At 41.8% G+C, this 12178-nt stretch overlaps 1 protein-coding gene across 6 annotated transcripts in view; it reads left to right on the top strand.

Moving 5' to 3' along the window:
• TUBGCP4 (tubulin gamma complex component 4) overlaps positions 1–12178 on the top strand; it is a 57773-nt gene that overhangs the window by 5007 nt on the left and 40588 nt on the right. For all 6 annotated transcript variants that reach the window (XM_085845774.1, XM_085845776.1, XM_085845775.1 and 3 more), the window contains exons 2-5: positions 3348–3473; positions 3635–3730; positions 3837–3890; positions 8506–8562. In XM_085845774.1, coding sequence (XP_085701900.1) covers positions 3348–3473; positions 3635–3730; positions 3837–3890; positions 8506–8562 — 333 coding nt within the window. The remainder of the gene's footprint in view (positions 1–3347; positions 3474–3634; positions 3731–3836; positions 3891–8505; positions 8563–12178) is intronic.

Consider the following 12178-nt stretch of genomic DNA (forward strand, 5'->3'; position numbering starts at 1 on the left):
TGAATCCACTAGACTCTAGCTCGACGCTATGAGGAGCGGCTGAAGGAGACAGGGCTTTATTCACGAGAAAGGAGGCGGTTACGAGGAGATGTGATAGAGATGTTTATGATAATGAAAGGTATTGATAAAATAAGTGCAGATTAATTATTCAACAGAGTTGAGAGTGATCGGACCAGGGGCCATAGCTTGAGAGTAAAGAAGAGGAGAGTTAAGATGGTAGCAAGGCAGGGGACTTTTACTCAGAGTAGTTAATGCATGGAACGGTCTCCTTGGAAAGGTAGTGGTGGCAGAAACAGTAGATAAATTTAAATTGGAATTGGATCGATACCTGGAAGTGTTGCAGATAGAGGGGTATGGGGATGTTGGCAGGACTTTTAGGTAGCTTGAGCATTAATGGGTGATTGTATGCATGTGTGCAGAGTGCTCCTGGTGGGGGTCTCGTCAAGGGGTGTTGTGTGGTTGATGTGTGTGTTTTTAACCAAGCCCATGCCCCCTCTCCTGGGGGGAAAAAAGCTTGATAAAAAAAAAATTCTTATTTTGATGTTGTGTTGATAAATTAGTGTGTTGTTGATGTGGTGCAGGCATGATGGGCTGAATGGTCTCCACATGTGTCTACTTTCCTTGTGAGTCAGAGATACCTTTTCTGGCTTGTTTTTACGCTTGTGCACAAATTGTATTCGGTACTCCGTTGAACTTTTCAAGTACTCTGCTAATTCCACAGTCATCGCTCTGTGCACTTGATTGAGTTCCATCAGGCCGCCACCTCCTTTCCTCGGCAGTGACATTCTCGGGATTCACTGTTTTTTGGTTTTTTTTGTGGATAGTGAGGAGATTCTTTGTTCTGTTGTCTAGTTTTCTGATCTCTGCTTGTGGCTGCAGGTAGCATCATTTCTTGGGGCATGGCTGTACCACTGATGTGGTGCCCCCTTGAGGTGAGAGCAGGAACCAGCCCATGCTCCAATTGTACTTGTCCTTCATGGACTATGCATGCAAGCTCCTCCATGTCCGAGTGACAGAGAATGTTTTGATATTCCACCAATTGTTCCCCGCCCTTGTGACAAGGTCAGAGATGGGTGACGTGAAAATGAGCTCCACCCGACCGACCAACCATCTGTGCATGCACTTTTGTGTTTGCCCATTTAGTTTTCATATTGCAGATATCCATTCCTCACGAGATTTTCTCGACCTCATTAGATCACGGCTGTGATTGGCTGAATTCTCTTGCCATGTTAACCATCTCAGTAACTTGACTTGTGTACCCGATATTTCAAAACAGTTAAAAATTTATCTTTCATGTTACACCACACACAAAGCTTTCATCCACAGCCTGATTGACTACTGACTGCTCTCCCCTCTGGGCTGGTGCTCCTGCCTCTCACCTTTCTTGACTTCATGCTGTGGAAACCAAAGCTTTTAGAGTCATTGGGTTTCTCACTCTCTCACCGCAGGCACGTCGGTGGTCTTTCTATCTTCTGCCGTCTCCTCTCCGACCTCGCCCCCCCTCCTCCCCCCCATATTTCTGTAGGACGCTGAAAATCCGCCGACAACCCCCTTCTGGTGAAGCTACCAAAATCAAGAATCGCTGCTCACCTTCACTCTTTCATTCCTCGTTTTTTTTTCCCCCACCTTTGGAACAAACTCCCACACTCTCTTCAATCCCACTCTTCCTTCCAGGTCTTCAAGACAGCTCTTCACCACCGTCTCTTTCTTATCTTCCCCCATTCAAAACCACAATCTTTTCTACCCCCGTTAATCCACTCCAAACCCACCGCCTTCAAATTTCCTGCTTTCCTTCCTGAAAGTCCCCGTAGTGTCCATCTTGTTTACCCCGCGTACCCCTCCCTTCCACAAATCTCCTAATGTCTCTGTTCCCTATTGTTATATCATGCTCTGCGTGTTAGCCGTTATATGAGCTCGACATTGCAAGCAAAAAAAAAACCCCCCACAGATCAATTCTTCATACCACCTGTGCTGAAAAATAACTCTATTTCCACAATGGTTCAGCGTACAAAAGAGAATTTTTTCATACAAATACATACGTGCACGTACGGCAGAAAACCTAACAATGGGATTCTCATAAAATAAGCACACCGATGCAAGCCTTATATATGAAACGGGGACGAGTGGGAGGGGGGGGGAAATGATCGAACGAGCAGGATAAAAGAGAAAAAAAGCTTTTCATCTGCGAAAGAGTAACGATTCCCACGGTTCGAAATCAAAATAACCGCTTTCTGCTACTGAGAAAGGAGTGAGGGCAGTCTAAATGATGTAGGCAAGGCCCAGGTACAGCCAATCAGAAAAAGAGCACAACAGTCCCTTCGAGGTTCCCCAAGGTTTGGAGGTTCAGACAGTTACACAGATCAAGAAAGTGAATCATTACTTGGGCACGTTCTCGGCGTTTGATAAAGAACAACATTACGTTGACTCGTGCTACCCACAGAACCTCGGCAGCAGACACAATGCGTCTCCACTAAAATCCATGCGTTATGTTCGCTAAATTTGTGAACGAATTAAGAAATATCTGAAGTCGTGCTTAATCGTGTAACTAATTGATATACTTTAAGTCTTCCTGGAACTTATGCAACATTTCCAAGTTGTTACATAGTTTTAATCAAAAAATGACAAATCGATATCACTCATCAATGTTAACTAGCTTTTCATTTTGGTCACCCCTGTGTTCTGCATTTGTGTCGGTGTGCGAGGACTCGACCGTAGGAGTTATTTATTTATGATTGCTATTATTTCCTTTTACATTATCGTCTTGTAAATATTTGTGTATGTGCATTAAGTGTGGTTATTTTGAAAAAAAACATTTGTGTAATTGTTGTGGGTTTGTGGATAGACCCCCTTGTGCTGTCTGTTGCAGTGCTCCGCTGTCCGCCATTGCCCTCTGCCATGCTCTTCGATCACGTGCTAAAATCTCCGTCGATCAACGTGTCCACCTCCTCCTACTAAGGAACCACTCGGCCGTCCTGGGGCCGTCGGTGTTAACTGCTTGGCTACCACAAATTTGGGCTGGGGGTTAACCTGGGCCGGCCACCCCCGCAACAATATTTAAAGGAGCCCCTGTGCAGCTCAGAATAATGGCGCCTCGTGGAGGTGCTCCCTTGTCGAGTATAAACATGTTAGTTTTTGACAACTGGCAACCGTTTACCACCGCTTAGTATGACCGACTCGGACACGGTTCATCATCGACAGTGTTTTGAACATGGATTAATTGAATTGAACTTGGTGAAACACCATTTTCCTTGTCAATGCAGTCTAAGACTAAGTAATCGAACAAGCATCAATATTGCTCAATACAGTTGCAGCTGTTCACCATTCCTGTTTATATTCTTAAATTGCAGGTTGTACAAGATTTCCCATTCATCCATCCAAGTGAAGAGAACTTGCTGAACAGGGTTTGCCGAGTGGGAACCTATTACATCCAATTATCCGAGTTCATCAAACGGAACACTAGCCGGACATGCAAGGTGGGAGGCCATTGCATGGTAGTCACCCCCAACACGCTGCTGTCGTACCCTTCTGATGGGGGTATGACTCGTTTTATCCTGGTCTTTCATTCACTGAACTATGTGTTCTTAATTCAGTTTTCCATTTTGCCTTTTATTATTTGTATTTTCCTTGTGATTAGGCAGCAAACCATGGCATGTATCTCCGTGCTTTTTGCTCGGGCCTGCACATTGTCCTGCAACCCTATCGCCAGGCAATTCTGGATCTTGAGCAGCAGGTACGTGTGTGCAATGGAGTATTTTGCATCTTTGTTGTATTATCTTTGTATTTTATTTCTGTGATCAACCTGAACTTAAGGAGTATCTTTCACATTTCTTTTCCAGTTTATGTCTGATCCTCATCTCACAGTCACACACGTCAGCTACTCATTGGAACAGGTACCAACTAGAACTGTGCTCTGCAGAGCGCATTACTTCCGCCAAGCTAATAGTATATATTTTGTATCCCACTGATAGGCTGGATCTGGATCCAGACCTGAACCAAAATTGAATCGCCTTGTTCTTGTCACCTATCAAACTCATCCACTTAGTTTTGTCATAACTTGTCCACAACTTTATGAGATACTGTATCGTGCTATACATAGTTTTTTTGGCCCCATCTCTCAATGGTGAAGAATCACTTTGGAAATTAAAAAAAATTCTCGGATCCAGATCTTCACCAAAATCAAATTGATTCGTCCTTGGCATTCACACAACCTGTCCGAGTTTTGTCCGAATCCATCCATAACTTTTTGAGATATTGTGTTGTATCAGTTTATCCCTTTCACTCAATGGTGAAGAATCACTTAAAAAATTCTCTGATTCGGATCCAGATTCAGATCTTCACCAAAATTGAATCAATTCTTCCTTGTTACATACCAAATCTGTCCACCAAGTATCGTCATAATCTGTTCATAACTTTTTTGAGATATCGTGCTATATATATATATATATATATTTATATATATATATATATATATATATATATATATATATATATATATATATATATATATAATTCTTACGGCTGTGGAAATTCGCAGAACACCATATAGGTCCTAAGATCAGTTATGCCGATAAGTCCGTGTTCAGTTAGATTTCCCCACCGTTGTGTAATGGGATTTATCCGTGTGGACAGGGCTGTGATCTTTGAGTTAGCCGTTTTTCTTTTACTATCGTTATTTTGAACCAACTGCCATTACTACCACCACAAAGCGCCAACAACCACGATCACCACAACCACTCTTTCAACCACCCTAACCACACCCGCATCTCAACAAGCCACACCATCCTCAACACTTTACCCACAACCGTCAACATCGCCTCACCACCTTCTCCACCCCGCCAACCACCAATCACCTTCTCCACAACCGCCCAACCACACCACCCTCACAACTACCACAAAAGGCCATCCACTCCACCACTACAAACAACCACGCCACGTTAACCACAACCTTCACAACCACACAACCGTGTTTCCCTCGGCACACGGTTGCGAGAAGCCTTGCATTCGTCGGGGGAAAGCCGACGATGGCCCCATCCCCCCCAACGACGGACCCTGCACGAGGATTGTAAAATATCGCCAGCTGTGAAGGGAAAGAAGAATGAAGAAGGCCCCAATTCACCGAGGATTGGAAAATATCGCCAGCTGTGAAGGGAAAGAAGAATGAGAAAGGCCCCGATTCAGGCGAAAAAACGCCCTCCTTCTGGAAGTTTCCCGCGGGAGTTGGAAGGAGGGCAGGGCGAGGGCCGTGGAGATAAAAGCGAGCGCTGAACTCAGCAAAGTGTATGTGTCGTAAGAGAGAGAACAGAGTGGAGGTCGTCGAGAAGCGAGGAGAAGCCGGTGGTTGTCGAGTTGGGTCTGCTGAGGGTCAGTCGGTCTGTCTCGGGGACGTGCTTGGTGGAGTTGTGAGCAGTCATTTTGGAGCCGCGCTGGAGCCTAGAGGTCTGGGCTTGTGTCGAGAGTCAGTCGGTGGGGAGCTGGAAACGGACCATCGAGGGTCGCCCAAGTAAGACACTACGAGGGTGGATGTAACCTGCGGCGGCTTCTTGGAGCTCCTTCGGTCAACCAAGCTCCTTGGACATAAAGACCCTAAGGGGTCCCGCTTACCCCATTGTCTATGAAGGGGTTTTTCCTTGCTTTTCTTTGTGTGAAAGTTGTGGCGCCGTGTCCCGATAAGTAGAACTGTTGATAAGTGTGCATAATAAATAGACGGTGGTAGCTCTTTGCCTTGCTCGCGTCTTGCCCCGTCCCACATTCATCACAAATGAACAGCATGTGTGTTTCCCCCATTCATTGCATGACTGCTTACGTGTGCTTTGTAATAAATGTGCTTCTTTGAACGACTATGATCATAGCTGTGCAGTACTGATGACGATGAAGATGACGATGATGAGATGAATGTAGAATTGCACAGCCAAGAAGAGCATTAAATCTCTTCTACTGCAGGCGCCTCTTCATCAGGCGCCTCTTCATTGAAAACCCGCGATGTAGTGAAGCCGCGAAAAGTGAACCGCGATATAGCGAGGGAGCACTGTATATAGTTTTTGGCCCTTTCTCTCAATGGTGAAGAATCACTTTTAAAATTCCAGTATCTGGATCTTCACCAAAATCTAATCATTTCATCCTTGTCTCACTTCCAACCTCTCCACCAACTTTTGTCCGAATCCTTTCACAACTTTTTTGAGATCCTGTTCAATGACAGAAAGACAGACGGGGGTGACAACACAACCTCTGTCCACCTTGGGCGGATCCAAAGTAAATCAAAAAATTATGCATCCAAATTTAAACAAATAATACTTCCCAAGTTAATGTTTGCTAGCCTCACCCATTCCTAGAGAGAGTGCGAAAGTTGCTGTTGTAGGCTGCTATCTCCACACGTGGGTGGGTTTCAAGAGCTGGAACAGAGACCTACCAGATCTCAAAGTATCCACCTCCATTAAATTAGAGTAAAAGTAGTGTGTGTCTGCATGTAAATCACCTTTAATATGGCATCCAATGTGTAGGGGAGGTCAAGGGGTTGCCAAGACGATCTCACAATCTCCTCGGCGATGCTCTGCATTGTTAAACCTCTCTCTTTATGCCTCTGCTGACGAAGTCGCCGGTAGCATTATTGCCTCCACCACCGAAGGTGAAGAAGGTTATGTTTTCACCCCTTTCTGTCTTTGTGTTTCTGTTCGTTTGTTTGTTTGTGGACGGATCCGGATTAAATTTTGTGGACAGGTTCAGTGTGGGACAAGGACGACTTGATTCAATTTTTGTGAAGATCCAGATCCGGATCTGGCTACTAAAATTTTTTAAGTGATTCTTCACCATTGAGAGATTGGGCCAAAAACGATATATGGGCTGTTCCACAGTAATATGCTCCATTTAAAGGTCTTATCTGCAGGAGCTATCACAGAATTTCTAAAGTATCCATAGAATACCACTAACATGTTTTTAGGTGTATATAAATGCAGATATATACTATTATAGCAAAACCGTTATTGTCCTAAAATTAAAGCGTGCAGATAAAATTTTATTCACTGTGATGGGAATAAATCTTTGTCTAAAGTGTTATATTAAAAACTAAATAGATTTACCAAGAGTTTTATATGAACACATACGTTTTTGATTGAGACTGGTTTAGATTATATGTGTAAAAAGACTTTACTTATGATATCCCACACCCTGAATTTGCCAAAAATATACTTTAATGTGAATGCTGGGGGGTTGAAAACAGAGTAACAAACGTTATGCTATCGGTCAATTCATCATGAAAGAAACAAAATGCTCAAGCTGCACAACCTTTAAAAATATGGTCTTGTTATTTTTGTGATAACATAACTTAACCTAAATGACAAATGTGAAACAAAGGATAACATTAGTGGTAAGTCCATATCGCCGTAAAAGCTGTACAAAAATCTGGCTTTCCGTTTGCGGTCCAAAGTCACCTTTGTTGCATAAGGCTTTGAGCCAGTCAGAGGTTGTTTAATAATCATCACTATGCGAGCCTACGCTATATATATATATATATATATATATATATATATATATATATATATATATATATATATATATATATATATATATATATATATATATATATATATATATATATATATGAATAGCATTTCTTGACCACAACCTAAAATTAATATTCAGTTGATTAGAAAAAAATAACTACTGTGGTAATGCGAACAACTTGAATGTCAATGTAACATTTGTTACATTTTCTGTTAATGAAGACAGAACACCCCATCAATAAATTGTGCTGGGTTAGATTATCTTCTTACTGTTGAATTCCAGTAGTGGAGGGGTCAGTCTTTTATTTCCCCTCATTTGCAAGATAAACTGGACACACTTCATGTGGACTATGTATTTAACACAATAGTTACCCATTACTGTGGAAAGGCTCATATAGCATGATATCTCAAAAAGTTGTAGACGGATTCGAATGAAACTTGGTGGATATTTTGGATGTGTGACGAGGAAGAATTGATTCAATTTTGGTGAAGATATGAATCCGGATCCGGATCTGATAATTTTTTAAAGCGATTTTGCACCATTGAGAGATAGTACTAAACTATTATATAGCACGATATCTCAAAAAGTTGTCCGGATTCGGATGAAACCTTGTAGAGATGTTGGGTCTGTGACAAGGAAGAATTGAGTCGATTTTGGTGAAGATCTGCATCCAAATCTGGATACGATAGTTGTTTAATTTTTAATGTCATTCTTCACCATTGAGAGATGGGGCCAAAAACGATATAGTACTTTACAGCATATTTCAAAAATGTATTGGGTCTGATGTGTTCTTGTGGATAAGGCATTACGTGGCAGAGGTATGCGCTCTACCGAGTGCCCTTCCAGTTCAGTTTGTTTTGACTATCTTTATTAGCTTTTATATCTATCTGTGTTGTTTGATATTCAAATGCAGTAAAATATTATGGACATTTTATTATCTTTTCTACCAATTGCATTCTACATTCCAGCAACTTTGTGTTAGCTCATTGCTTCTATTCTACCCCACAGTTTCAGCTGCTGTTTCCATCACTGATGAGCATCACTGAGTACATTTCTTCCCAAAAGGTGATATTTGCGGTGAAATTAAATATCCTGTACAACAAAGTATTTTGACTGTCTCATTATTGTTGCAAGGCCCTGTTGATGGTTTATGGAACAAATCGATCAAACGTCTCTTGTATCGAGCGGTTTCGTTGTGGTTAACTGCAGTCTGCATTGGAACACAATGGGGCCACAAGACCAAACTATACCTTATATTGCATCCTCAGACTTGTCTGGTAGTTATTTTTCAAACTGTTTATCTCGAGCACTTTTGTACGACTGTGTAATCACCTCCTCTGATTGTTAGCATTATCAATAGCTTTAATGCTTGACCAACTCTGTTGATTTATTTTCTGACAAAGTGGAAATCTTCACCTGAATATATAAGAAAGGGAAATAGTGAGTCGTGATTCACTTTTACCTTTATTTTCTAACAGTGATCTAAAGGTCATGGATGAGGTTGTATGTATTCTATATGCAGGATGAGGACATTCATTCGTATAAAGTTCTAGCATCATGAACAACAATAATAATATAGGGATATAATATAAATTATAATTATAATATAACTAGAAAGCATCTGAAAATGCAAAGCCCATCCATGTCCGCTTTGTACTTGAATTATACTTGACAAAAACGACAGTTAAAAAAAATTATACATTTTATTAATTTGGTTCTCCACAATCTCATTATAAAGGTTCGTTGAAGATTTGATGACAAAAGATCATTTCGTAAAAATGTTACGTCCTGGATATACACACTGAATCTCAATGATAAGCAATGATTTTGATTGAGACATTTAGGGCTGGTCTACCACTTTACCGATGCCGTCATCCTTACAATGTTTAATTTGCCATTGGGAGTAGAATGAGATGTGCCAAGTTTCAAATTTTTCCGATCAGCAGTTTCAGCGACATAACGTTTTAATTTTTTGTGCTTAATCCAAAATAGCTGCCATACCATGTGACCTATGACATCACAATTGTCATTAAAATATTCTCAATTGGGGGATCACTCCTACCCTGAAAATTGTGTCAATCGGCCAAGTGGTTGCTGAGGGAAAAAAAAAGTTAAATAAATAATAGAGCAAACAAAAAAGGCCCAACGGTTGAAAAATAACAACAATAATAATAATGAAAATTATTTTATCAAAATTATTTACGTGTCTCCATATTCCACAATAAAGCTTGGAATAAGATCGCCCGCCAGGCGGGTACTCTGCTGGTAAATTTAATTCTTCACTCACTGAGTTGTAGATCATATATATGAAGTTTCAGATATTTTTTATTTATTGATTGATTGATTTATTGGTTAAGGATTTCAATTTAACTAATTATGGCTGGAATACCACTTCACCGATGACATCATCGTTAGCACCCTTTTCCCCCATGGGGAGTTGATTACATGTGCCAAGTTTCAAAAAAATTTCGTTGAGTGGTTTCAGAGAAAATGATGTCCATTTTTTTCCCTTTAATCCAATAAGGGCTGCCACACTATATGACCTATGCTGTCAGAGGTGGCAATAAAAATATTCACCATGGGGTAGTCCTTGTGTGTAAAATTTCACATGGATCGGAAAAGCGGTTGCAGAGAGCCATTTTTAAAGTGAAAATATAGATGCCCGCGTATACATACACAGACAGACAGGGGCATCGCAATAATCTTGCATCCCCTTCGGGGCGAGACTAAAGATTTAAACATCTTGTACTAATAAGTGTGTGTCTGTGTCTGTGTCTGTGTCTGTGTCTGTGTCTGTGTGTGTGTGTGTGTCCTCCATTACTCCAAAACTATAAAACCTAGCAGTCTGAAACTTTGCATGCAAACTAAGAAAACTCCAAGATAGCGCAACAGTGAAAATTGGGTGTTTGGGTTAATTAAAACACCACTTTTGAAGGTATAATTAACGCCCTTATTTAATTACAAGCAAACGAGTACCAGTATACTGGGCCGGTGTATACCCCGGTTAAAATAGGTGTACCGTATCCCTGTGTCGTAAGAGCCGACCAGGGTTGCGTCAGGAAGGGCATCCGGCGTAAAACATGTGCCAAATCACTGTGTGGATCATACGGATGATCCGCTGTGGCGACCCCTAACGGGAGCAGCTGAAAGAAGAAGAAGAAGAAGAAGAAGAAGATTTAATTACAAGCAAATACCACCCCTCGCTTCGCTGACGGGAATACTAAGAGAGTGGCAGAGAGATTGGGGTGGGGGGGGGAGAGGAATGAAGGGAGAAAGATGAGGGGGAGAGAGACAGAGAGGGAGGGGAGGGGAGGGGAGGAGAGAGACGGAAAGGGGGGAGGGCAGAGAGGAGCAGGTAGGAGGAAAGAGAAAAAGAGAAAGGTGGGAGGCAGCAAATAAGACCAAGACTTACCTTGCCGTGTTCAAACCCCCCCCCCCCCGGGATCTTTGACTGGTCGAGGGTTAAACATGACCATCATCGCCGCACCTCAACACAAAGCGCCATTTACTGTGTTTTGTATTTTACGGCAATGGCTCCACTTCACACAGAGGCGGCAAAGGTTTCATAGGCTTGAACTATGTCCTCCTGAACCAGATAGTATGGACAACTGACTGAAGTACCACACTGATTGGGAGATAGCAGGTACAAGATGGCAGAATGCAGTCGTTGTTGCTGTGTTTGCTTCAAATCTTGCTTAGCTGTTGAAAAGTTTCAGTTGCTCTGGATTTTTGTTATTCCTTGTTTTTTGTCATCTTTTTGTCTTTCTGCCTTTTTTTTCTTCTTGTATCTTTCTTCTTCAATCAGCCTCTCCTCCTTCCTTTGTTGTCTTTTCATTGTTCTTCTGCTTTCCTCCTTCTTCTGTGTTTCTCTTTCTGCCTTTATTCTCTTTCCTCTTTCTGCTTTTCCTCTTTCTCCTCTTTCTGCCTTTCTTCTCCAGCATTGTTTCTTATTCTTCAGCACTGAGAATTTCACATCAAATTTTATCAGTGTTTGACATTGTTTCTTGGTTGTTGTTTGTTTTTTTTATCCTCGTAGAGTTTCAGGAAAGACAATCTTGCATGTTTCTCCATGTGGAGCCAAGATGAAAAGGTTTTTGCCATTGCCAACTCTGGAACAACCAACATAGAGTTGGCCATGAGAAAAGCATGGGCGTTGCAGGTTAAAGCCAACAACTTTGAGCGAGTGTCCTTGTGCCTTGTTGATGCTTATGGCAATGCTGAGGTGGCCAGGGAACTCGAGCCTTCTAAATTGAAATGGCAAGTCACATGAGATTATTGGAATGCATGGAATGAAGACATCTTGTCCTGCTGCATGGCCAGTCATGATTGTGGCTTTAATGACACGTGGCATAAGCTTCTTGACAGCCAAACGTGTTCCATTGCAGAGTGTTGGTGGGCCCAGATTTCTGAGAAGCATGATGGATGCACCAATCTTGAGCTCCAGACTGTGTGGAGACACACCTGGTAGTTCCAGAGAATTAAGAAATTCTGTGGGGTCGTGGACTGCTTCATTTGTGTTTGATACAGTGTCAACCAATTTGTACGTTTGCATCATGCCAGATAACTGTGTAAGAATGCCTCTGTTTGTGGAATTAGCAGCATCATTTTTCAGTGCCAAGATGGCTCTTTGACTAAGCAACTTGAGGTCATGGAAGTTATGTGCAACATTTGGAAATACTGT

This window comes from Eptatretus burgeri, chromosome 11 (genome assembly GCF_056783735.1).
Source record: "Eptatretus burgeri isolate ZD-2024b chromosome 11, Ebu_testis_v1, whole genome shotgun sequence".
Lineage (NCBI taxonomy): Eukaryota > Metazoa > Chordata > Myxini > Myxiniformes > Myxinidae > Eptatretus > Eptatretus burgeri.